This window comes from Rhopilema esculentum, chromosome 21 (genome assembly GCF_057945365.1).
Source record: "Rhopilema esculentum isolate cy_ngs chromosome 21, ASM5794536v1, whole genome shotgun sequence".
NCBI lineage: Eukaryota > Metazoa > Cnidaria > Scyphozoa > Rhizostomeae > Rhizostomatidae > Rhopilema > Rhopilema esculentum.
Genome location: NC_142835.1, coordinates 4,831,679 through 4,859,445, shown reverse-complemented (window position 1 = coordinate 4,859,445; position 27,767 = coordinate 4,831,679). Strand labels below are relative to the sequence as shown.

The window sequence follows — 27,767 nt, the reverse complement described above, 5'->3', positions numbered from 1 at the left end:
ATCTTCTATTAGTAGTACTGTATTTAACCTGCCCTTTCCCACGCCCACCAATTTCCAACATGTGATTCACTTCAGTTCATGCGATTCACTTCAATTCAATAATTGTAAACGACCTCTTTTGGATGCTTGAAACAACCTTGGTAATGGCGACAAAAATACTGTAGAAAAAGAAGACTGGAAATGTCTGGTCCAGCTGCATCAGATGAAGTCTCGTTGAATATATTTAGATTTTGTTTAAAGTTTTAAACAGCCACATATTTGACCGAAATCTACATTTTCCAATATGCCAGGTAGGCTGTTTGTTCCCATGTTTGTTCCCGTATACACAGTGGCTCGAAAAACCCAGCAAGAGACGAACTAGCCATATATCTATAGCATAGAATATCCATCTGTCAAAAAGTTTCCCAAACTTATTTTTTTGGTTCTCGATAAAGAGAATAGTTTGATGTTTTCTGATCTGATGATCTCGCTCACTTGAAAGCTATTGGAAAAACCTAAATTGAACTCCAGTTGTATCTATGAAAATGGCCTTCTCATGCACGTTACATAACATATGCAAAAAGCAATTCGTTTTTATAAGCAAATTTTACCCTTACATTTGAAAGAAACAAAGCCTGGTATTCTTCAACCTCTCACATTCTAGCACTCTTTACTAGAAAACGGGCAGAGAGCGGGCCACTGTCAGATCCCTCTTTCTCACTTGAGTGAGAAATTCGGTGGATTGAAATGGAAAGCTGCTGTCAGTACTGGTTTCCTTTATAAACTTATATTGAGCAGTTACAGTAACTGGCACAAAGATGTCTCAATGGTCAGGGTCCAGACTAGAGACCTGACCTATTGTTCGAATCACTGACATGACCAAACTTTCACTTAAAGGCTTTTGTGCAACTGGCATGCTTAGCAACAACTATCTTGAGAAATTGACTGTGTTTTGTGTTTTCATTTTGTATGGTATTAGGCTGGTTTTGGAATTGTTATCACAAAGCATGCCGGTGGTGCAGGAGCCTTTAAGGCCAGTTTCCACTTCAACTAAAGAAGTCAAATAAATTAATCAATTTCACAAGTGCGCAGATAGCATACTGCAGACTCCCCCTCAACCGCTATTGATCAAATTTGATCAATTAAAAAGTTCAAACAAGCAAAATTAAGACATTTTCTTCCAAATATCATTTGTATATTGCTATATGCAATTAAAGCATCTTTCTTATAGGTTATTCACAGTTTACTAATGTAGTTTATGTTCTATTTTACCTTCTTCTGTTTTTTCATTTAGGCATAATCAAAGTGAGGTTATTAGGGGCAAGAGACTTGCCGGTCATGGACAGAGCAAGTGATCTCACAGATGCATTTGTTGAGGTAAAGTTGCTTAATATCCTTTATTGAAAATGAAAAGAGGATTCTAGTTCACTGTTTGGGGCAGTTTTCTAATCTCTTCTCCATCATATCTATTTAAGGCTCTTGCTCAACCAGTATGCTTTGCCATAACAAGTTTTTTATGTACAGTATTTGTTATGTTCATGAAGTACATTATTAGGCCTGTTTTGAATATATAGGCTGGTTGTTCAAGAGCCTTTAACTCAACAAAGGCTCAAGACTGTTCCTGCATGGATCAGTGTAACACATTGTTTATAATTATGTAAGTAAGTAAGTTGATAATAAAGACCCAATGTGAGTTAATCATTATTTAAATGTGTGGATATTTCTCAAGAATCATAATATATTGCCAATAAACTAAGAGTTGCTGCTCTAAGATTTATTTTGCCTCTATGAAACATGCAAGCTCATGAAATTTCACACAGGTTTCCTGTTTCAAGTTAACTCAGGTGTCTGATATAGTGACAACATGCATAGGAAGTCTCTTTCATTTAATCTATTTCTTATACATGCCATATTTCTAGGTAGTTTACACTGTCTTTTAATTGACATAGTTGCTTGTATGCTTGAAGTAGTCAACCCTAAAGTTGGCTAAAACTGACAGCTCAGATCTGTGTGTTGCTCTCAATCCATCGAATGCTGGCACTGGTGGCAGAGGTGTGGCTGGAACCAATGCCTTCAGAGAGAATAGAAATCCTTGGAAAGAGAATTTTTGGTTTTTTAAAAAACTTCAACAAAATGAATGTGACCATGCAGATAAAAAATGTTGAATATTGAAGCCTTGCTGAAAAATTGTAGAAAATATTTCAGTGAAGACCTTTTTCAATGAAGCTCAACTTTAGAAGTATGTTTGTATGAAAGGGACACAAATAATATAATGTGATGTAAATTTCTGATACAAATCTAGGTAAGGCATGGAACAACCATCCACAGGACAGATGTTTGCCGCAAATCACTCAACCCAACATGGAATTCAGAATGGCTTCGTTTTGAGGTAAAAATTAATTGCATCATTGAAAATAATTTCAATTTAAGGTTACGGTAAACGTTTTCTAGATGAAAACATCATTTTTTCGATTTTTTCACATTCAAGTAGCCGAACTTTCAAGGCACACAATGATACCAAATTTGAAACAAAATTTTGAAAGTGGAAAAAATCCCATGTAAACGAAGGTTTCCATAATTTCTTTATCAAAATTTTTAGTTGAGGCCTGAAAATCTCTTGACCTGTTAAGCCGATTATCGTTGCTTTGCGGTTGGGGTCGCATGTCTCATTTACAATATCGCATGGCACATCCATATTTCCAATGTACGGCCCTGTTTATTTAAACAGGCTTATTGATCTTAAATCTTCAAGTGACTTGACCCGGATTACACTGTGGTTTACGAGTGTATCTTGCAAGTGCCATCAGTAAAATCCCGTTTTCTCCGGACTCGAAATTCCTTTACATGCAGGTACGAAAAAGCTATTATGTACCCAAGGAACCAATCGAATGGCTCGAAAACTTGCACAAAGCCAGGGCAGACGTTGGGCAAACAAAGTGTGTCTCAAAATTTTTTTATTTTCTCTGGTCCGTCTTTTATACCCAAATAAAGCTGTGGGAGGGTGGAAAAATTATTTGCCAATTTTTGACAGGGTATAGTTTCAAGAAGAGGAGGAATTTAAAAAATCTGAGACACACTTTGGTAGCTTAGACCTGCACTTCCTGCTGGTCTAAGTCAGATTTGTTACCTCAAACGCAAGAGTACATAATAGCTTTTGAAGGTGGTACACTTTTTGACCAGTAAATTCGCATGGAAAATAACATTTAACATTATTTGCCAATAATTTTTATCTGGCTAGATACGCCATAATCTTGTGCATAGAATGATATATAGTTTATCCAGATTCCTTGAGCCGTTTGGCTTTTAGGAAGGAAAAACCAATTTTCGTGTTCAAAACGTTTACCGTAACCTTAATTGCATGAGCATTTGTTTACAACAAGTTGTTTTCTGTTTTTATTTTCTGCCTTGTCTTATCAAATTTCTTAAAATTTGTCCTTAAAAATCATTAATTCTGCATAGGCTCACAGTTTGATTTTTGTCGTCCTTGAATTGTGCCCATTTCATACAAAGGCACTAATGTGGGCTTTCCATATTGAGCCAAATCTATTTGCATGTTAAAAACAAATCACACAACCCTCATCTACATTTGATCGTACTTTGCAGGATGTTAAAAATTCTTCCAGTCATAAAGAAAGAGATGAAGTTGATTTGAATTAACCTTTGAATTCTATCACTAGGCTGATGATGAACAATTACAGGACGAGCCATTGCAAGTCAAGTAAGTTTTGTTGAGTTGCAAGTAGAATGTAGAATTTTGTCTTTGTGCATTTTCTTTCAATAATGAACACACAATAGTTGAAATTTAATATATTCAATGTAACTTACTAAAATTTTATGTGATTACAAAATAAAAGTTCCTTACTTCAAGTTTTTGATTTATAGAGTACTGGATTATGACATGTACTCAGCTCATGACACAATTGGAAAGGTGATTAGATATTTTATTCCTATTTGCTTTAACAAAAAATTTTGCAGCATATGATTTTCCAGGTAAATTTAACATAACATATGCTCATTGTCTACCAATAAATTGAAGAAAGAACATAATTTTGCAAGCCAAATTTCCTGAGTTTTGTTGTATTGTAATGTAGTAAAATATGTTTTATACATTGTTCTGTCAGGGACCTGTTCTATTGTTTCTTGCTACATATAAAACTGGCTAGTGTGTCTTATTCATTGCTAAAAAAGACAAGACATTTCTGCCAGGCCATTGTCCTTGCCCCCATCTTTTAATTAGCTTCCAGTCCAGTTTGTATTTTGAGGAAGGCCCATAAGGTTCACCTCCTTTTTAGAAGATGCCATCATTTCAACAATCTTCAGTAAAATTTCAGCATTTAACAACTATTTTTGTTAGTGTACTACATGAAATATTCAGAATTAATCTGAAGAAAAAGTTTAAAACATATGAATGATATTTTCTTTGTTATGATATTCTCGTAATATCAGTATACATTAACCACTGGGAGATGGCACTTGATGTGAACGGAAGCTTAATCTTCTGTCCACAGGTCATGATTGGATTGTCATCGCTGATCTTGAGGAATGGCACAAATGAAATGAGAGGATGGTTTCCAATCTACGATACCCTTCATGGTGACTATCTTTCCAATGTTGAACAAATGTGCAGTCTTTTTTCATAGAAACATCAGGAATAAATAGCTATTTAAGAGTGTAGGATATCTTTACAAAACTTTTGTTTATTCTTAACAACAGCGAAAATCTAAAGTTAAATTTTAGCCTTCCTATTCAATACTGAAACCCAATCTTTACATTTTTTTCATGCATATCTTTGCATTAGACATGACTCTCGACTTTGAAGTAGAGTCTCCATGCTTGAATTCAATTTTCGCTCAAAAATTCATGCAAAGTCTCCTATTCATTTTTAAAAGGCTTTTATTCACCAATAAATTGGCAAATATACCGTTCGTTGTTGATTACGTCTCCATTTCTTTTCAAACATGTTCCTTTATAAAGTGTTAAGTAAAATTCTCTTACTTCGAGTCACCTCTTGATTACTATGCCTATATACAATTTTTTTCTATGCCAGGCATACGTGGCTACATCCAAATATTTGTAAAAGTGGAGTTCTTTGTTGATGCAAACAAATATCGACAAACATCTTGCGGCATTCGGTTTTTTGCAAGTAAATATAATTTTAGTTCATTTTGAAGCTATTTTAAGAATCGAATAAAGTCTTTCGTTTACCGATTTTAACTCTTTTGTATAACAACTCAGACATTTTCCTTTGTCGACAGAAATTAAAACGTATTCAAGTTCTTGATCTTCCGTTGGACTGAATTTTCTTAGGCTGCTGTTTTCGTAGCAAAAATTTGGCACCCAATTCTTGGAGAAGTTTCTCTAATCTCTTCTTATGCTAAGAAGAGTAGTATTAAACTGCAGGATCAGATACTCGTACCCTCTCTCCTCTTATAGGTGCCTAGCCACAAACAGCTAAACTCCACCATCCCCTCGACCTTATGTATTTCTGAAAGCTAAATATATAATATTAATTAGCTGAGCTTCATTGGAATAAACATTTAATCATTTAAGCGATTCAACTTCTATGGTTTCATGTAAAATCTATCGGTAAAGCTTGCAAAGGCGTCAGCTTGTTAAATACGTTCACCGAGTAACATCTCAAGTTATTTTATTAATTTTACAAACCATCTGTATATATGACTCTCTTTCTCTAACAAAACCTGCATCCATTTCCTAAAAGATTTTAAGAATTATAGCAATGAAATACCGTATAGGCAGAGCTGTACATCCTATTTGGTGTATGTAACAGAATGGTTCTAAGTTGCTACTCTGAGTTTCACGCTTAATGCGACTTAATGCAATCATAAGGCAATTTTAAGAATTAAGGTAAGTATTTTATCGCCATGGTTGCCAGGCAAATACTAACGCCTTTGCAAGCTTTGCCTTTGATATTTTTTTCAAGAAAGTAATATTACAAGGCGATGTCTTTAAGTCGTCAACAATCTGGTCTCTATTTTTCTAGAACTGCATTTAATCTTCTCTGTAGAATGTGTTATCTGATTTGACAACCATTCGTCACACCAAAACTTGTGTAGATTACCTTCAAACTAGACGTAAACCGTTACTTTGTGAAGTTACTGCAAAATCTGAAAGTTTGTTTTGGTCAGTTATTTAACGACTGCCTGGTTGGATTCGTAATGTATCTAATGCATTTTGTTGTATTCTAGCCCCTGCTGTGCCCTCTGGGTATACCGCGATAGCAGTGCAAGGATTTGTTGATGTTTTGGTTGTCAACGATGATCCGGAATATCAGGTAACGTGCCAAAAATTATGTATCAAGGTTGCTAGATGGAATTTACAAAAGAAAGGCTAGACGGACGACCAACCCAGGCCAAAATGCGTTTGAAAAGGCCAAATCAAAAATTTCGCAAAAATACACTGCGCAAGCGTGGCATATATTTCCTCGCAAGAACCTTTTAAAATAATTTCCATTTTTCTTAGGGGGCTCATGTCCATCAACTCTACGCTCGTGCCCTTCCAAAACTTATAAAAATTTTTTCCAACGAATAATAACCTATTTTTTAAACAATGCCCCCCCCCTCCATAATTTTATCCTTACTACGGTATTGATTCAAGTGCTATTGTTGTGTTGGATTCCTGACTCGTTGAACTGAATTGAGTTTAATTGAATTGATCGTTTTATTTTTGCAGTGGATAGACAAGATAAGAACGCCGAGGGCTTCTAATGATGCACGAATCCGGTTGTTCTCTAAGCTTTCGGGTGAGGGTACAGTATATGATATGCTTTCAAAGGTTTATTTAGGAAGTAATGGTCTTATCTCAACAGGTTTATTCGCTTCAAGTAATATTTTCCTATAATAAGAAGTAACGTTTTCGCCAGGACTGTTGATTTTTTGAAGATAAGTCAAGAGAGAAAGCTGGTAATGGCCCAACGAAGTACAATGCTGAATGTTAGACCAGGGCTACTGTCTATTGAAGAAGATGTCCTCCGGTCCGGTATTTGAAGATTACTTGTGCATGGCTTTGATCTATGAACGAAATCTTGGTAAAAATGCTTGTCTGTTTATGTTGAGATGTTTGTTAAAAGTAGTATCACTGTGTAAAAGCTTACAGTATTTCTGTATTGAAAATTGTTAAATCAGGGAATGTTGTGACAATTAAGATTTCTAAACGTGCTTTTGTAGGTGAGGTGAATCGCAGGTTGGGACTGAAAGTCATCGAAGCTGGGGGTAATGCCGTAATTGGGTAAGACAGATGCAAACATGATATTTTAAGGCATTCTTGTTTCGAATATATGTTGCTTATATGTTGCACATATGTTATATGTTGCTTGTCAAATTTTGTAATTTTTGATAAACAATACTCTTGTAGTAGGTGAAAGTGGCGTCATTGCTGTACCGTTTTCTTTCTTCCAAACTTAACGCACTGTGAAAACTTACTTAACTCATCCTTTTCCGGCCGTGCTCTTACCTTTTCCTTCCTGTTACTTTCTTTAAGAGGGTGCACAAAAATCAATTTTTTGTACGTTCAATAGGTGTTTCTGTAATTTGCATCAAAAAGGGCGACAAAGATACTGCGCAAAAACATATTGGTTCTCAAAATCCCTTCCTCTCGCGTGCTTTTCAGAAAAACTGACTTTACTTTGCTCCTACCTTTTTGAGTTAAAAATCATAGTTTTTCAGTCAACTGAAGTTTTTCCCACCTTTGTGGCCATAGGTACTGTCAATGCTTCGACATCGAGGGTGACACTGGCATTGTGGTGCGTGCAATTGGAACATCCGTAACGCTAATGAAACAAGAGGACGATTACTCGGCTATTGGGTCCTTGACTAACTCTCCGGATATCTCATCAAACCCTCTCACTTTAGGAAATGTTTCTACAGACCCGTAAGTAATTTTTTTCAAACTGCAAGTTGAAACTTTTTAGTTTTATATTTATCTTAGGATAGACTAGAAAATTTTGAGTAACATTTTCCCGTCTTTTCTTAATCTCTGTCGTTTTAAATTGTCTTTTGCCCGCTACATTATCTTATTAGTGAAATTTGGTCATTATGAGGCAGAAGCAGTTATTTAACCTGAACGTGTCATGCATATTTCTTGTGTTGTAGCGAGTGAAAGAAGTGCAAATAAAGTATGAATATCATAAAATGAAGTAGTTGTCTACCAATGTAAATCAAATTTCTTCTTCAAGCTTCCAACTAAAGTGTCCACGTGACAAGAGTCAGAAGCTAATCTTGCATCGACAATCGACGAAATCAAGAACAGCTTCTGGTCGCTACGGGAGGACAATATCTACGTCATCAGATGGAAACGATACAATCAATGGTAAGTAACTGGTAAACAAACTTATTTTGTAAACCACTTGTGGTCACGGGCTAGCACAATTCTTAAGGAAATAGATGTACCCTAAAGTACAACCGTCTTTCTTTGTATGTCTGTGTAACTAATATGTAATAAATTGTATTTTTAGAGGAGCTAGAACTCAGACATTGCAGACATTGCAGACTAATGCAGACATTGCTTTTAGGATAGCGAAAAGTACTAAGTGGGAGTTTAACTGACAAAAAATAAGTTAAATTTTGTTCACAAAGTTTCTTGTATAGCTTTAATTCAGTCACATTAAGACGTTATTTTCCAACTTGTGTGAAAAGTCTTATTTTTGCTCGCTATTCAGAAGCATCGATGCTCTTGAATTCGAGTGGGGACAGCATTGACAACAGTCATATTCAGGACTTTCTGATGGTGAATTTAGCCAACACAGGGCAAAAAGTAAAGTCACTGGAAGAGATCGTAAGTTTTTTTCTCCTTTTAGTTTGTTAAACATTTTAATACAGATGTATGCAACAGATATAATTCGATGTCAGCAATGGCAAAACCAGCACCTTCCGTCGCATAAAGTAGTAGCAGTGTAGCAGTATCCTTCGAGATTTTCAAAGTCTTTAATTTTTTAGCAACTGGGTCTATTTGCAGGATCATCCAAGTAATTTCTCCAGGTATTGTAGTTTTTAACCGCTGCTGTGCCAGTAGGTTTGTGCGGTAGTTCTGTGCGGTAGAGCCACACTCGCTCAATATCATATTGACTCCCTTGATCAGCTGTAACACAGGTCTACGTAGGTGCCATATTTTCACCATTTTTCCTTACAGATAGGATATGATTTGCTAAGAAAGCACACTGTGAATAATTCTTCTTTGATAAGATATTCCCTGGCTTTAATTTGACTAACTTTTTAATCTGCATTTTTTATTAGGAATTCCCATTTTTTACAATAACGAAACTGCCGACTGGATTTGTTCTCCATGTTGGCGGTGTTGTGTCTTCGAAGTCGGTGAAACTGCTCGACAAGATCAATAACCCAGGTATCTACTCTTTGCAATATCTATTAATGGGAAATAGAACAATCTTTGTTTTTTTCTAGAAGGATTTGAGGTATTCAGATTAATTCATTTGACAAATAGTTCTTTATTATCTTCTAGAGGTTTTTGTAGATTGTTTATTGGAGGAGGTGAGCGTCTGTAAGTCTTGAAAGGGATTGAAGGCGAATTTAAAGCACGTGGATAATTTTTGGTAGCTTTCTCGCCACGAAGTTATCTTATGGTTTTCACGTTGTGGTGAATAATGGCGTCACACTAATTGACCAAATTAATTGGCCAGTTAATGCCGACTTTGACCGTCAAAACATTTGTACTTGGATTCGTTGAAATCTGAGGCGAAATTATTCGCCGCGAAAATGTAATAACAGCTTTTCTTTAATCACAATGTTTTGCTGCAAAAGAAATGGCGACCGAACTGCAATTGCTTGGAATGCAATGGTCAGTTCTTCTCATGGCAGTTCTTCTTGATTCATCCCCCGTCTATAAGCTGATTTAAAAAGCGTCTGTAGTAGTGATTTAAAGTCATCTCACGCATACTCTTGACTTCCAGCAGGGGGATTACCCGTTCACTGGAGTTTTAGCAGATGTTTATCTTGCATCATCTTTTCAAGTAACAATGATCGTGAGATGATTTTTTTTAAATTGTTTCTCGCATTAACAGACGACCCTGAAACACGAGAGGCCTGGTGGAATGAAATAAGAACCGAAATTCGATCACATGCGAAGGCTCTTGCTTGTCACGCTGTCATTGGCTACACTGAATACACTACCATATGGTAATTGGCATTTTTTACCCACCCTTGCTTATGCTCTTGGTTAAAAAAATTTTCTATTCTCCAGCATCAGAAATTGACTCATTAAAGCCTAACTGTTTTATGCAAATACCCTGTTCATCGGTTCGATGCCATGGTGCTTACCAAAGTTTTTCTTTTTCTGATGAGATATGCGTCATCTATACCACACATTTGGCTACCTCTAAAACACGGAATGCGGAATACGGGATACGGAATACTGAATCTGTGATTTAAAGGTAGCCCGAAGGTCGTGGAGAGCCAGCTCGGGTCCAGAAATGATACACAAAACTGGGCCCTCTTAAGAAAATTTTAAGTTTCCACGTCCTTCGGTCTCCAGGAGAACTAGGAAAACGTTCATTTTAGGTACAATAGTTGAAAAGTTTGCACAATCATCGTGTTCATGAATCAAGGACATGTGGACATCGTTTTTCGCTGTGATGAAATAACTAGCGTTGATTAAAAGTTTCTGAAAGAAGTGGTTTTTTGTGTTGCAATTAGAACTTGCAACAACCTGATAAGAACATGGTGTAAGCTATTTACGTGCCTCATGATAAATTATTATTCAGATCCATCTTTTTAACACATCGCTCGAAATCGCCATATTTTCATAAACTTAAACAGTTCATTTAATTGAAGATTTTATAACTCAACTCCCTCCTTAACTCAGTTAATAAGAAAAATTGTCTTTTTTGCATCTTGCTATTGTGTTTGACATTCTGACCACTATTAGATGAGCCTATCTTGTTGTCTGTTAATAGGAAGCCCGCTTCAATTTTTCCCCCAGAAACCTCCATTATTCTACTAATTACGTAGCGCGTAATGTCCGGTAGATGGAAGAGGAAACACCTAGATGTGTATCGACGGTTTTTGACATTGTCTTTGTTTATTATCAGTGTTTTGCGTTATAGCGAAGCCAGAGAGAAGATGGCTTCTTTATAAAATGCATGACTGTTTTCTTCATAACCGCCCTAGATTTTTTTAGTTAAATTTTGATAATATCGGCGTATTAAAACATTTCTAGAAGGTACTGATCAAGCCATTTTCTTCATTTTAAGTGACGATTTGGTGATCCTTTCTGCCTATGGAACAGCTGCTATTGTTCGACTGCCTAACACTCCCCCGTCAATCGAACCAGAATTGTTGGAGCCCACCGGTAATGCTTTTTACCCTGATAAAAAAGAAGGCCATTTTTACCATTTTGGCAGAGCTCTGTTACGGTCCCTTTTTTATTTGACAATATCATTTTCAATTCATGTGCAACAAATCTCAGCAAACATTAATGTTGTTTTGTTAAAAGGCTATGAGGCTATGGAGGAGCCAGTCAAACAATGTTTGCAATCATGATTTTTGTTACCGAATGCAATCTTAAGTAACTTGTTTTTTAAATAACTGCATTCAAGTACAAGTTTCAAGTTTCTGTCAACTTATTTGCATGCAGGGTAAAGTTTAAGACTTTACTTTTTTAAAGAAAACACCGCTGTGTTAGATTTTCAAGGGATAAAGATCAATGGTAGGAAGTTGTCAGAAGGTGAAGACGACGAAGAGGAGACAGCTTTAAAGTAAGCATTAAATATTTTGTAGCAAATAAAAAACACCGCAATACGCCGAGAATAAACAACAATAAATACACGTAAATCAGTACTGATCAACGTGTATTTCGTTGTTTATTCTCGGCGTATTGCGGTGTTTCTTATTTGTTACATTTTTATAGACTTTTCGTCGCAAGAACTCCTTGGAGCCCGTCGAGCAGCCTGCTACAGTGGCCTTTTCTTCATTCACACATTAAATATTTTACCTATCATCCTCTTGCTATCCTTACTCCCTTACGATGCCTGCCAAAATTACCTGGAACACCAAGCAACAAGCGCTTAATTTCTTTCCCAAAGATTACTTCTTCGGTCCCAAGAACTATGTTGATAGTTTAGGCAAATATCATACAATTCACTCGAAAAGCACATTTCCTAACCTCCATCGTCATTTTATAATGAACCAACATTGTTCCAAGAGGGAGAGGGGGATGGCTGAATTCGCTCTTGAAAAATGCCGTCATTGTTCCAAAACCTTTGGCAAAGAGTTTATATCATAAATCAATTCTGAAGAATCTTCCAATAAAATGATGAATATCACACACAGGCATTTCTTTTCAGATTTGAGCGTTTTAATTCAATTGGAAAACAAAATTCAGCAAGGACGAGCTCTTTCGATTGCAGAGTTTGTCATATAGCATTCGGCGAGGTTGATTTGCCGTATTCAGTCAATGTATCAAAATGTATGATCTGCAGGTTTGTATGTACTTCCATCATTTCTTTCAATGAAGGAATCATTCATTAGTACTGTTCTTGTTTTTCATAAACAACCTTTCCTTTTTCAACAATGTACTTTTACTAATTTATTCAATTTTTAATTTCTTAATTTTTAAAAGTAAACTGCAATTTCTTTGATTCATGTATCATTCTTTTATGACGGTGATACTTTCTTCCTGTAATAAATCTTTCTACCACTTTGAGCTCAAACATTTTAAATTCTCTTTAAAATTGATTTATAACTTTCAAATAATGTTTTTCAAGCTACAGACTTTCTTTCTATTTGTGATCTTTCCTATTGGCTGCGTTTCTTATTTTACAATGACTGTGAACACTTGTATTCATTAGGCAAGGAAAAGTCCCTGATGTGATTTTCGCGACCATTGAGCCCCCCTCAGAAGTCCATATAACCGGGAATGGCTCTCTTCTTCAAGCAAGGTATTATTAATGCTGTTGATACCATAACGTTCTTTGATGCCGTGTTACCGTTAGACAACACACGAAAAAACAACAAGGGCTTTGCCTGTTCAACTCCACAGTAAACAACAAAATTAACAACTCTACGCGTCACGTGACATAGACATAGCGAAACAGTCATGTTACATTGCATCACAGTAACTTTCCTTTTTGAACTTTTCTTGTGTAGCCCCCATACTTGCCCATTTTCTTATTGGTGATACAAAACTTGAGAAATGGCTTTGAAAAAAGCAAACATTTGAGTAAACTAAAGCTTTTCGTCTGACACTCTTCAGAGTTTAAAACGTCAGAATATAGATCGAAAACTCTACGTTAGGAGCCGCTATTGTGTAGACAAAAGGAGTTCGTTTTCGCCTTAGGACTCCATGGGTAAAATTCTCAATAGGCAAGCGGCACTGATTGGTCAACTTCAATAGTCATGTGCTCGCGTTTCTGATTGGCCTATTTCGATCCGGAATATTATGGAGAGAAAGTTCGTTTCAACCAATCATGGACAGACAGAGTCAGTTGTGATACTTCTTATGATACCTTGATGTTCCTAGATGGAGGGTTGACAATCTTAAATCTTACTTTCAACCTTTGATGATGCCGTGAGATGCCTTGTGAAAACCTTTGATATAGAATTGCCAACGGCATAAAGACGGGTTTAGCGACCACCGAATCGTCGTACAAGTTTCTTTTTTAGGGTTTACCGAACAAAGAAACGCGAGAAAGATGAAGTCAATGCAGATAATGTCAGCCAGGTAATGACTTTGTCCTCGCTATTTCTTTGTTCTGGATGACAATAATTTCGTTTCTTATTGAACATTTGCGATCCTTGTTAGAAATCGTAGAGCATTTTGGTTTTACAAGGTTGGAAAATGTAGTCGCCAAATTTTTTTCTGTATTTCATATAAACATGTCATACGTGAAGTATTAGCCTACAAGTTCAGAACTTAAATTGATAGATACATACTCTGTGGTCAGAAGTTAAAAGGCTTCTGTAAATCTTTTAAGGATTTTTAGAAGCTACCCCTCTTTCTTTGATCACCCCTGTTTAATCAACGAAAAGGCTCGGCTAAAAATTTTCATATGTCCTTGCACTTTCATAAATCTTTGAATTTTATCAATTATTTCTAAACACCACTCTCCGTACTACATTTATGTATACAGATAAAAACGTTTCTGATTATGTTGGCATGAGTTTCATTTTGCTTTTTCAGATTCTTCCATTCTTGGAATATGAATTACATCGCCAGATGCTCAACAAACTGAAAGTAAATTTTTTCTGCTTGCATGCATTTTATAATTTTTGCAGCATGGAAAAAATTATTTTTACCGTTGAAGTATTTAAGTATTTATTGGTACTTTCTACAAAAGTTCCTTTTGTAGAAAGTAGCCAGCAATGGCCCTATCTACGGTCCACTTTTTAAGTTTTTCCTGAAAATATATTAAAGCTTTTATTTGTTTATTTAGGTAAAATTTTGCTTTTCGACGTATTGAATAATTCTTGAATCCTTTTCCTTTCAGGTAAAAGGTCTCAATGCAATATTTGGGTTAAAGATGCAAGTATCTGTTGGTGAAAATCTTATCATAGGACTAATGGTAACGAGTAATCTTTTTTTGTAAGTTTTTCGTGTTTCAAAGAGTGGCTTGTTATCTTTTTAAGAAACACATTTTGGAGGCGCAATGATTATAGATCAATTCAACAGTCACCCTTTATACGGTATGACGTCATTTACTGCATTCGCCTTTAGTTGCTTGCCATAGTATGGAGGAAACATTTGTGTGGATCCTGCTCGGGTTTCAGATACAGCGAAGTAATTGTAAAAGACTTATTATACTGAAATTATAAATTTATTTTTGAGCAAGTAATTATTGATGCAAGCCACCTAAACAGACCATTCAAAGCATCAAACAACTGAAAGAAAATAACTTACTACAATTCAAACGGTAAATTTATCTCTATCTCTCAACTGCTATATCATTTTGGTATTTTGATATGAGAAGCGCTTTTTTTTTCTAGACTGGAACAGCTGTCTACCTCACTGCATTACCACCACCCCCTTTGTTTCTTGTCTCTGGGAGCAAGGTTGGTACTCCGCAATCACCCTTGTAATCATTTTTATAAATGAATCAATGACCGTTTAATTTAGTAAAGTTTAGTGAAACTTAACAGAATATCAATCGGAAGAAATCGGAAGAAATTTCACGTAATATCTCGTGCGGGGATGTTTAAACCTTTGAAAATGAAGGAGATTAAAAGGTAAATCGTTAGGACAAGATTGGACTTTATCGTAGTTCAAAGCACTTAGTCGTCAAACAGCTGATGGTCTTGTCCTTTAAATCATTGTATTTTTTTGAGCGTGTCATTGTTACAGCTAGATCTAGATAGCATGTAGAAGACATGCGAATATGAACTACCCACTACTGCTTTAAGCCATTAAGAAACTTTGTCATAAATTATTACGAAATCACATTTCCATAAAGGACAAAGAAAAACAATTTCTTTTTTCTCCAATCAGTTCTTGTTCAAATGTAGACATAGATTTATTCATAATGTTTTGATTTGACAGTTCTCGCCCACTTTACTGACTCATTTAACGCATTGTCTTTTTGACGAAAAGTTAAGTTTCACCATAGCGTTTTTCTCTAGATTTCTTTATCACGGTCATTTCAACACCATATTTTGCAGAATATTTCTTTATGAAAACAAAATAGTGAGCCTTTTAATGTTGCTTGTTTAAATCTTGTACATTCACACTTCCTATCTGATTATTAAAATGTGTATTTGACGCTTGATTTAGTAAGCCTTAGGCATTTATTCTGATGACGAACAGAATATTCAAAAACCAGTTACTTTCAAAACATTTTAGGCGAATTTTGACTATTTTAGATATTCCCAGTTATCTGCCAAATAGCTATGTACCGTAAATTCTCTTTTTAGCCCCCCGGGGCCTTATTGTTTTTCAGCACTTTAAAGCGGGCTTATAAGAGAAGGGGGGGGGGCTAAATTTGGAGAGGGGGCTTACTAAATATTTTGTAATAAAAAACCATTGATAGTGGTAGAATTTTTTGTTACTTGCGAAATAAAAAACATCAAAGGAGCCTTCTATGTCAATAATATTGTCATCATCGTGAACGACCAATGAATGAAATGAAAATCTCTGTTTTTTGTCAAGTTTACTTATTTCAGCATCAGTGAAATTTGGGGGGGGCTAAATTGAGAAGGGGGCTTATTAAATTTTTCCTTCTGAAAATGGGGGGGCTAATAAGAGAGAGGGGGCTTAATTGAGAGAGGGGGCTAAAAAGAGAATTTACGGTATTTCTGTCTGTATCTGCTACCCTTATAACTCCTCCAAATCTTTTGAGACTTAATTCTGTTTTCATCTATTTTTATTCTTTTTAATTCTTAGGGCGATGCTTATGACGAGAAAAAATTGCTTGATATACAGAAGAAAATTATTGATGAAACGTCAAAAAATCGTGCAAGAATGCATTTGCCTGACTCTTTGGTAAGCAGCATCGCTTGGTATCATTAGAAATATATTCATTTAGTTTTCTGAGTTCATAAGAACTGCTTAGTAGTTAATAAAAATTTTGGGTTAATATTTAAACATCATTTTGTAGCATAAAAGGCATGTTATTATTATTTGATCATTATCAGAAATATTGATAGATATCCAATATGAAAATCGTGCCTTTTAGGCTAAAGAATGGTGTTTATTTCAGAACATCGAATGGCAGTGAAAGAAAGTTGTCATTTTGGGCTCTTTGCAGTTGCTTATTCAGTATTTAAATCTTGAGGATCATTTCCTGAGATCCTTCAATATTTCCTAGCGAGTTTTTATCTTGCAGGAAATCTTCGGCACAAAGACGCCCCCAAACACCCCTGTTTTCAACATCGGGGGTTCCGGTTTGCCGAATGAGATGTTACCAATACGTGAGGATGTTCAAGGCACTTTAGATCTGGCTCATGGTGTCAAGGAGGCATATGTTGTCACAGTAAAACCTTGATGTTTATCTTTCCCTTATAAAACATCTTTTGTGTATTAGCTGTTGTCGTCCTTGTTTACAAATCAGTTAAGTCATCTGCAGTACGATGCCCCAACTTGCTCTCGATTATGCGGGAACGTACGTACCCTCACGACTGATTCCCTGATGCCTATTGCATGTTATTCTGAGGAAGCATTTTTTGCTTTGCAACTTTTACTGCAAATCTTTCCCGAGTTAGAAAATTAGTCAAAGTAAAAGGGGCACATGAGAGGGGCACTATATCTCAGAAATTTTTCCAAAAGTGTGCAAATGGTCTGAAGTCCTTGGGTCTTTATCGTTAATGTCGCTCATAATATTTTCATTAGTTTGTTTACTAATGGTAGGACAGTTTCTCCAATAATCCCAGAAATGATTGTCAAAAAATTAATTTCAGTTTTGGAAAAATTCATTCCAATAATTTTGGAAAATAGATTGTTAGGCAATTGTAGGCTATAAGTAATTTATGCTTAAACCATTTATACGATTAGAATGAATTCAAATGAATGAAATGGAATAATATGAAAAATATTTGAGAGTGAGCCTCCTTACATGATCAAAAGTAAAGGTTTATTTCTACAGATCCTCATGAATTTAGAGTGATTTTTTTCTTTTAAGGTTGATGATTCTGTTCAAGATGACATCCTGTCAACATTAACCGACTCGTTTCAAGTTGAAGGTTTATTTAATCTTTCTTAGTTTCGCCATTGTCCCTTTGCCGATTTCGTTATTTCGCTGTGTAGAAATTAGGGTCAGACGAATATATTTTTTTGGTGGCGTTGAAAAGATGACTTTTCCTCATTACAACGCCATTTTAGCCATGTCTTATCAGATTATAGAATAAGAGATTTTACCAAGGCGTATTTAAATATGACATTAAATGCGAATTTTCATTCTTTTTTGTGAATTATTTGATAAAATTACAAACATATTTCACTTGTTGAGCATATTTTCCCCTGTGTTTGTGCCACTGGATTGGGGCAAGTGGGGCTTTGCACCCTTTCCCTATATTTTGTCAAAATTAGTTTATCGATTTTTGCCAAGCTACTGATGATACACTAGGGTTTTTTGCAGACGTTCTTCTGCCATCCTTTGATAATTCTTCGGATTCCAACAGTACATGCTTGTTAGTGCAAAAGCTTGCCCAGCTCACCCAATATATATTTACCTTTGCTTGAATTTGTTTTGTAACGTTCAGGTGGATATGCATTCAGCACGGAAGCCACCCCTGGTATTTCCCATGAAGCTGGCAATGATGTTCAAGTTTCACATCAGGTAAATTTTCATCAGCTTTTTCTGTCCTGTTAGATACACTTATCTTTTGTTAATGATTAAAGCCAGTTGCACAGGGAGAAATCAGTTGCTAGGCCGGTTTTTTAAATTCATTTTTATCGTTGGAGTGGTCTCCTCTTTCCATATATGTTCGAGCTAATTTCTCTAACGACATTTTAAAGCGCTATTGTTTTGTATTACCCCTCTACTGACTGTTTTTTATTGTAAACTTATGGGTAGAGAAGGCGTTGATTAAGGTGAAAAGTGACCAGGTTTTGAGCACAAATTTTGCAGGGCTTTGTCTAATCTGTTTTATTCATCTTATTTTAGTTCTTAACAATGTTTCATTGGAGGAAACTGAGTGAAGATGACTTAAAGATTAACACAATATTTCCCAAGATTTGTGAAGATTTGATTTTGGTAAATTTTACTACTCTTTTACTTTTCGATGATCTTTGACGAAATTGCAAAATTTGTACTCTCTTGTCCTGTTAAATGATAAAGGGACCCCGACTTCTAACAGTATTGGCCAATTTTATTTTATTTTTTTTCATTTGTTTTTTCTTTTAACATATGTTTTTTCCTTCACTCTTAATTTCTGCAGGCGTTTTGAAAGAACGGGGGCGTTTCGAGCATTAAGACTTTGTTCAAGATGGTTTTGTGACTGAAAAAGTTTTTTGTTTCAACTGAAACAATCGCCATAAAATGTTTTTGGGTTTGATTTGCTTTCAATATAGGTTGTGGCAACAGCGAGACTTTATCTTCAATTTGATAATTGTCAACTTAGAAATTTTAAATTTGGGGAGATTTAAAAATCATTCTTTTTTTTACAACAAGGAATAGTATAATCAGGTCTAATAGTCACCCCTGCCCGAAAGTTACCCCTGGTATTTCTAATGACAATTTTAGGTAATAACTTGAAAAGGTTGTCAATCCAGCGCGAAGTTTGCTAGGAAATATCAAAACGATTTCCTCAACTATTGAAATCGTGGCATTCAGTAGTCTATCAATACATTAGTTGAAATATAAATTCGAGTAATTTTGATAACAATTGATAAACGACTTAATATATTTTTCCATCATGTTTTACATTTAAAGGCGATGCATTTCAAGTTGAGAAACAGGAAGCCATACCAACTGAGCAGAATAACATATAATATTAAGATACCAGAAGACAATGACATCCAGGTATTTTCTAAAAGAGAATTGACGATTTGTTGCTGTGTGCTGGATGTAATGTTGGCAGATCTGTATGCAATTTTGTGCGCAGTAGAGGACAATTCAAAGTTGCTACTCTGAGTTTCACGCTTAATATGATCATCAGCTAACTGCTAACTTTGAGAGATTTACAAGATTTTGAGAGATAACGATTTGCAAGAGCTGTTACTAATTGCCTAATTAATCTCATTAAACCTAAATCTCTGAGTAGCAACTTAGAATTCAACTGCTCTACACATTAAGTGAACAAATGTGTCTCTTATAAATGTCCGTTTAGATTCACTGTGTAAGGCAAAGTACAACTTGTTTGTCAGTTTCGAGAATTGATCAGACCCCTATGAAAGAATGACCAAGAAGGATATCTTAACTCTTCTAATGCATTTTATCACAAATGGTTTTTTGGTATAGTCTAAATACACATTCTGTTGTATTCTTCACCTTCTACTTGGTACTTTGCATATCTTTGGACAAAACTGCATTCTTTGATTTCAAATCTTGTTATTCCTTTTCTACAGCCAAGGAACTTCGATCTTGTATAGGAAGGTGTATTTTGTGGGCAGTTCAACGCTCTATCCTCTTACCAGTGGCCTGCTCCTCCATTTCATGTGACAGCATCTTGTAGTTTATGTGTGAATTAACTATCGAACTTTCCCCTTTGATTTTCCATTGACCTGCACCTGTTTTTTATTGCCCAACGATTAATTTTGCAACCTACTATTTTTCAAGGTATTGGTGACTGCATTAGCTCTTAAACAAGAGTCAAGAAAACCTACAGAAAGCACTCGTATTTCCAGAGCAGTGCATGGTAAATGAAATATGATAATTATGAATAAACTGTTTCCAGATATGATATACCATCTGCCGTAACTACCTATTTTTACTCTAATAATAGCCGACAGATACGCTGAAGATTCGGATTTTTTCTGATTTTTTTAACGGGATATTTTTGAAGTCATGTTTGAGAATGCCCTCAAGACTCTAGAAAAAACATTGTATTTGGAATTTATGGTGTTTGGTGAAAGTTTTGAAAGCCGAATTTCTCGAGCAGCAAATTTTTAACTGAATGTTTATCTGTAATTGGCGTACCCTTTCTAAAAGTTCTTTCTAAAAATGCTTAGAGCTCTCAATATTTATGATGAAAAATTCACCACTTCAGGATTTAGCTGTCTTCCCATCAATACCACAGCTAAATTTTGTTCTTTTTTCCGATACAACCGTGGCAACTGCATCAAAAAGTTTTTAAAAGTCCAGTGCCGGTCAAGACATGCCATATTGGGAGCTAGAAGCATTGAATTTGGAGACAATCAAACAACTTTGTAAAGCTATGAAGATTTTTTGTCCCCATAATTTTGACGGTGATTATTTAGTGGAAGTTTTCAAAATCGCTAGTTGTTTTTGATCCCAAAACATTTGAAACAAACTGTTGTTAAGCAGAGAGCCGGTTCTCCAAGGGACAGGCTGTATTTTGTTGTGACTTTTTCAATTAAGACATTTTTATGGCGGTTGACTGGCTGATAAAGTATGCTCTTTTTGTTAACATGAGAGTAAATTTTCAAAAAAAAACTTTTCTCTTCTAATTATAATCTGAGGGTTGGCAATTTCCTTACGTTGTTCTTATCATTTTGGCAAATCGAGCCTCGGTGTCTTTTTTCGCAAAAAAGGTTTAGATTTCGTTCATTTTCTGAAATACACATACATGTTTTGGCAACTGCAAATTTTATAAACAGCTCTCTTTATTAAACTGTGACGTTCTTTCTTATGGCCTGCTAGTAGCCCTGTACCCCTAAAGGAGCTTGATTATGCTTTGGGCTGGGTTGCTTTGGGTTGAAAATCGTTTTTATGATCCATTTAACAAGCAAAAGAACAGCGAGACAGGAAAAGACGCTGCTGGCTGACTGTTGTGTCCATAAACGTAGAAAGCTTTTCAAACGTGAGGGGGCACATGTTGTCAAAATAGGGGCACCCCTGTAAGCTGCAAGTAGGCACTTTACCACTGTGTCTGAAAAATGGAGGGCACGTGCCCCCTGTGCCCCCTGGTTCCCACGTCTATGATTGTGACTTGATGCGTAAATGCTTAAATTCGCTACCTCTATATAAAAGATCGACTGGCATTTTAAAAAGTACTGAGCAAAAATATCACTTTATAACACCATTTTAGTAGCTATAGGCTGGCTTTGTCCCTAGCATTTTTTGATAAAAATCATACCAATCGCGTAGAACAACGAGCATGTGTCTCCCCCCTGTATTATTAGAATTGATATTTCAAGAAATCAGAGCATGATATCTTCAAGCTTCAAAAAAGCTTTACGCAGAATATTCTATTTTGTTGCGTTTTTATTTTGAATAAATGAATGCGGTAATGAATATAGCATTCAAGTAAATGAATGCTTTGAATTGAGGTTTTCAATATATGCCATGTACTTTCAAAAAGAAAGTAAACTGTTTTTACCAGAAAACCTCCCATTTCAAAACATGGTTAGCAAAAATGTACATTTTGTTTTTGTTGCTTTCTTGCTCAAAATTAAATGTTTCTCCCACCATTTCCGATATTTCGTAGCTCATATCGAATCATCATTGAATAAAGCTTTTTTGTTTTAATTTTCTGTTTGAGAAGATAAAAGTACATTGTGGCAAAGCACTCTTTGCTGGGGAAATTTTACTTAAGTTAGTTCTATCATGTATTATTGTTATAAAAAATTGCTTTCCATCACAATGAGTATTTCGTCAATTTTCGTTGTTGTTTCTTCCGCTTTTAATATATTTCGTTTTTATGACTTTCATCAAATGATTATATAACCAATGGACGGCCTGTTACATCATTCCTTACATTAATTTCGATAATTAGACTTTGAGCTAAAGCAACTTCAAAACGTATGACCTCTGCAAACAGCAATTCCAATGCACTAATTAAAATGCTGAAAAAATACTGTGTTCTCATTTTAGGTTCTTTAGAGAGTGACGATTTAATGTTTCCTCTTGACGTGCCAGATTGTTCTCAGCAAGGTGAAGGTAAGCTGCTGTTTTTCAGAAGGACTGTACCAGTTTATGCTGACAACATCACATAAAGTCTGTTGCCAATAATCATTGAAAATACTACCATGATATGTTCCCTCATTTCAGAGCTATCGATGAACATAATCTAATTTATTGAATACTCATTTCAAAGTTAGTTACAGGGACATCAGAAGCATTTAAAGGTTGGAGGGTTGAAGGGTTGAAGGGGCACATTAGCACAGAAAGGGGCACTATTGCAAAGGTTACTTCTTCAAAGGTTACTCCTCCAAATGTTAGGGGCATGTGCCCCTGATGCACTCCCATCCCCTATGTGCCTGTTTAGATGAGTGTTATAATTTGAACCCTGACTAAGTGACTTTCTATTGAAGCACTAGTGTGCAACTTTTTATCAATGAGTAGATCCATTCTTATTTGTTTCTTCTCATCTCTCTCCTTCACTTGTTGTATTCATTCACTTTAATGTTCACTATTCAAGGCATGCAAGCTAAGCAAAAAGGAAGCAAATTGAGGGTAAATTTCATGCTACATTTCCTTTCAGAGTCGCTTGCAGTTTATCTTATAAGATCTGAAGGAAAATTCTTCACTCTCCTAAAGCCTTGAATGCAATAATCCTATAATGGAATGAATAGCTAGATAGCAGATATATTTGATCCTAGTATAATTAAATGCAGAAAATAAATATACATATAGGTACCAATATTGTAAAGTAATTTTGACATGGGTATGTATTTTCAACACTATTTTAATAGAAATGAAAAATAAAGATTTATTTGAAAGTGGATGCAAAAATTTTAAAAAATTCATCGAAGGTAGATATTCTAATTTAGAAACTTTTATACCAGAATAAACTGTTTTCTTTTCATCAAAGCAAATAAAAGAATGTTCTCTTAATATGTACCAAAACTAATCACATCGAGTTATTATTGTGCAGTTTTATAAACTCATTCTTTTAAAGGAAGCTCCATTACCTGATTTGTCTCAGACATGGCCAAATAATCAGCTAACTGATGTTAAAACATTATTGTTCATTCACGGGGTAAAGGTTTGTACATAAATCAGACTCTTAATTATAGATAAATTGTTTAAATTTCATAAGGTAATTGATAAAGGCATAATGTTTACTTTCAATCATCTAAGAATTTGAAAGTGAAATATCTAATAAATTGAGTTTAAAATAACTTACAGGTAAAAAAGTATTCAGAGACTTGCTATAGATTAATGTGTTTAACTTTAGTTACCCTTTTACCCTTCTTAAAGACACCCTCTGTTAAAAGAATGTCTTGGGATAAGTTGCAAATCATCATGATAGCAAAATATAGAGAATCTTTTGACATTTTTTTGTAGTCAAGTTTTGATAGTTTATAAGCCAAAGTATCATATTATAAAATAATCATTCAGTAACAGGATTCTAATATTTGTTTTCAGTAACTTTTGTGATTAATGTTATACTTTGTGATTAACCTATTCTTTCTTGGAATGTTGTCTTTTTGTGAGCAGCATTTTGGTTTTAAAAAACTTTTTTAAATGTAAATCAACTTGAATGTCCTCAATTCTTTACTTACACAGCATCATGATATGTATTCAGAGCATATTGTCATCAGCCCATCATCAGATGTTCCAGATATGCAAATACAACAGTTCCTTGGCTATCTAAATTTGTTTTTTATCAGGGAAACCACATCTGTGAAAGAGGTAAGACCTGACCTACATAGTTAAGTTTTATCATCAAAGTTTCATTTCAGTGTTACTTTTACTTGTTTCTTTTTAGTCTATTATTTTGGCCCATGTAGAATTCAGATAGCTTTCTGCAAGGGATTTGCCTATTACGCCTAGCATGTGTTGCAATTTTTAGTGGAAATTGCCTGAACATTTTGCAAGCTGTAGCTCAGCTGTATGCCTAATCACAGAATGAGAATAGCCAGAAAGGTCACTCAGCGTTTTTGAGTGAAGCCTAAATTTACTCACGCATACATTAAAGGCATTGAGTCATGGTAAGTAGGCCTTCTCTATAGGGGGTCATTTGGTTTCGGCGTGATCGCTGCTGTTTCATGTGATATTGGCATCCGTTGTTGACAACTTGCTATTGATGAAAATTGTTTTGTCAATCAGTACGAGGTGAGTTCATGTGACCAGTTCAAGGTCAACCAATAGCATCGCAGTCATAAAAATCATGACTCAGCGGATTTTAGCACTTAGGGTATACCCAATCCATTTTATCATGACTCAATGCCTTTAATTTACATGCTAATTCTTGACATGAAAACGAGAATTAGCATGTAAACAAGCTTTGTGAAAGTTTAATGTGCATTGGAAAATATTTCTTTGCTTACTACAATTGCTACAATAATGTTGTATTCGTCAATGGAAACTCCCAAAACATGCTGGGCATCCACAAGAATGTTTCCCAGTGCTGACTTGTCATTGTCCCTTCAGATGGAGTTTCTTGAATAAAGTGTCAGATCATGTACTACCTCACGTTGAATTTATCCAGCAGTCCAAAGTATCTGATGAGAGAACTAAGGCAAAGATTTCAAATTGCAAAATCTATTCAGTTCCCTCTGAGTTGCTGTCCAACTTCATGGCTAGTAAGTCTGTAAAAACAGCAAACATTCTTTCTCTCAGCAACCAGTGTTGTGTGTTGCTTTGATCTTCGAACCATTTTTGGGAAAACATTTTGGAAAATTGACAAGAAAAATCAGTTTCTCAGCCTCTCATTTTTCTCTCTTGCACTCTTTCCATTGACAGGACTTTAAAAATCTCAAGTTGAAAACGAGTTCTAGCATGTATTTTATTGCTGGTGCCAGAGATTCTGAGCTTCAAAAACAACAAAGGAACCAGTGAGCGACCCTTTTGGTTATTCTTATTCTGCGGCCTAATGTTATCATCAAACAACAATAAATTTTTTCAAATTATTTTAGGATGGTGGACTAAATATGTTTATGCAAAATTTTATTGCGGAAGTTCATGCCATAGTTAGGGCCCAAGTTGCAGCCCTTGCTGGTGATGGAATAGTTTCCTTTAGCATTAATGATGTTACTCTTCTGGACAGCTCTCATAAAAATCAGGTGAGTAATTCTAAAAGCAAAAATTGTTTTCCCTGATGTGTTTTTCTGATATTTTGGGAAAACAGCCAGTTACAGTCACTCCTTTCCACTATTCCTTGATCTTAACCTCTTCTATGATTGTTCACCACTTGTACATGTTTCCCTACTTTGAACTGAGTACTTATTTAATAAAAAATTACCATTTAGTATCATTTTAACGGTTGCCCCTTTCTCAATTTGCAATTACTAAACTGTAGATCAGATTTTTGAATATAGTATTAGAACTTTCCTTTTGGCCATCTGTGTAAATGTGGTAATAATTTTGCTTTTTATTTATTTGCAGAGCCAGTGCTTGTTAAATGCAAGTGGTGATGTTGTTAGATTTTCTCTGAAGAGTGAGGAAGAGGTGTTTGGTGAAATACAGGTCTCATCGACTTAACTAAGTGGGGTTATTGCCATCATAATGTAATTAGATTGTGTAGTGTAATGATTAAGTTCCTAGGGAAATCTATTATTAAGTTCACATTCATCGCTGTACATAGATATATTTGCTGCAGATTTTAAAGTTTTATCATTTATACATGCTAAAATTAGCTTTCATCAAGTATTCTTGTCCTGCTGTGGACCTTCTGAGGGGCATGTTGACTTTTATAGAACCATACCTCAATTCAATTATGTTATATAAAAAATTATTTGTTGGTCCAATAACCCAATTCATCCCCTAATTTTTTTTAAAAACATACTTCAGACTTCTTTGTACAAAACTTTTGGTTTCAGAAGTTTATGTTCAAGTTTTCCTGATGCTAACACTTATGGTATTGATTTTATGATTAAAAAGTTATAAATCGTAAAGTGAATGTGTAATAAATGACTAAGGGTAGCAACAAAATTTAGTCTATATATCAGATCTACATGATGTTATCTTTCTTCTATTCTAACAATTAGTTTACATGTAATTTTTGTGAAAAGCACAAAAAGGTAGAGACAAAGCATGCATAAATATTATGTGCTATGTTTTCACTTTTTGTTGTTTTTTTTAAATTTTGCGAATAGTGGTATAAGTATCAATACCACTGGAATATTTTCTTGTTCCTGTAGAAAGTTTATAGATTTTTATTATCTGCCAAAAAAGATATGCAAATTGTTGTAAAATCAAATGATCTCAAAATGAAGTAACTGCTAACAAACTGCCTAAACTTCTTGTTGTTCCTTGCACACTGCTCGATTCTCAAATAGTTATTTTTTTATATTGATTTTTAATATAGATATGATGATATTAAATGTTTAGATGTTTTGTGAACAGAAACTAAACAGTTACACATGACTACAAAAACATTTCTTCTCTGATAGTTTCTTTCCAGAGATACTGACAAAAGAAATACTGTTGTCTAGTGGAGACAAATTTAATTCGTATTTATTTATATTTAAATACAATTCAGTGCATTATGATAATGGTGCCAAGTTGAGGCTGTTTTCCATGAAGTGTCCATGAAATTTCAATTTCATAGGTGCAGCAATGTGTTCACAGGGCGGCAGTACCCTTTAATTTATACTTAAAGTTAAAAAGGGCAACGGTCCAGATTGTTTAAAAGTGATTTGCAAGAAGCTTCGTGCACGCAGCTTTCGCTTTTGGTTTTAAAAATACTTCAAGCTGTTAGCGGACGTCAAGCTTCATTTTTCTCGCTCTTTCGCATGCCTTGTGTGCTTTCTCGATTGCCTCCGGAACCTTTTCTCGCCTTAGAAGCTTTGTTCCTTCAAATACACCCTCGTTACGTGGCCTACCATTTCCTCCATCAGGAAAAGTTATTAGGCCGGGACCGCTGACTTTTCCCTCGCTGAAACGACCTTCAAATCTCATGCCATCGCATCTTGTGTATATTCCATATCCATTATATTTACCTTTAGAGAATTCTCCTTCATATTTTGATCCGTCAGGAAACATGAGTACGCCGTGGCCATCAAAAAGACCGTCGGAAAATTTACCTTCATATTTGGATCCATCGGTTAGGCTCAGAATACCTTTCCCGTGCTTTTTGCCCTCGTTGTTCCAAAAGCCATCATAGACATCTCCCTCCGGATAAACGTATTTTTGCCTTGCAACTGAAGGATCCATTTACAACTTTATTAATGAGTCTCAATGTAAAAATAGCCACACTGCTTTTAATAAAATGCTAAACAACAAGTTACATCATTCGTCTTTTCATCAATGCAAACCGTGTTTACAAAAAAATTGCTTCTGTTTGTCCTGCCTCGTAACCAGCTCACCTTCGCAGCGCCTCTAT

The 27,767-nt window shown here is 35.2% G+C and overlaps 2 protein-coding genes across 4 annotated transcripts; one reads left to right on the top strand and one right to left on the bottom strand.

The window, feature by feature from the left end:
• Positions 1 to 108: 108 nt before the first annotated feature.
• On the top strand, positions 109 to 26,672 carry LOC135684235 (C2 domain-containing protein 5). 3 transcript variants are annotated; one of them, XM_089114762.1, is made up of 36 exons: positions 109 to 290; positions 1,274 to 1,356; positions 2,282 to 2,368; positions 3,657 to 3,697; positions 3,862 to 3,907; positions 4,488 to 4,572; positions 5,027 to 5,122; positions 6,186 to 6,271; positions 6,670 to 6,739; positions 7,164 to 7,224; positions 7,696 to 7,866; positions 8,171 to 8,304; positions 8,654 to 8,769; positions 9,228 to 9,336; positions 10,013 to 10,127; positions 11,201 to 11,298; positions 11,632 to 11,704; positions 12,293 to 12,427; positions 12,797 to 12,886; positions 13,611 to 13,668; positions 14,128 to 14,181; positions 14,435 to 14,509; positions 14,931 to 14,996; positions 16,321 to 16,419; positions 16,763 to 16,909; positions 17,555 to 17,615; positions 18,135 to 18,211; positions 18,539 to 18,628; positions 19,307 to 19,396; positions 20,153 to 20,231; positions 22,370 to 22,435; positions 22,917 to 22,951; positions 23,397 to 23,483; positions 24,008 to 24,133; positions 25,360 to 25,506; positions 25,829 to 26,672. In XM_089114762.1, the coding sequence occupies exons 1-36, from the start codon at positions 284 to 286 to the stop codon at positions 25,922 to 25,924; spliced, it is 3,156 nt and encodes a 1,051-aa protein (XP_088970888.1). In that variant the 5' UTR covers positions 109 to 283; the 3' UTR covers positions 25,925 to 26,672. The 3 variants fall into 3 exon arrangements, with proteins under 3 accessions (XP_088970888.1, XP_088970887.1, XP_088970889.1); XM_089114761.1 differs by having other exon boundaries at positions 11,614 to 11,704; XM_089114763.1 differs by lacking the exon at positions 23,397 to 23,483 and having other exon boundaries at positions 11,614 to 11,704.
• Positions 26,467 to 27,735, bottom strand: LOC148957597 (MORN repeat-containing protein 4 homolog). The gene has a single exon (XM_089114768.1). It carries the CDS (start codon positions 27,596 to 27,598, stop codon positions 27,140 to 27,142), a length of 459 nt encoding a protein of 152 aa, XP_088970894.1. The 5' UTR covers positions 27,599 to 27,735; the 3' UTR covers positions 26,467 to 27,139.
• Positions 27,736 to 27,767: the final 32 nt, after the last annotated feature.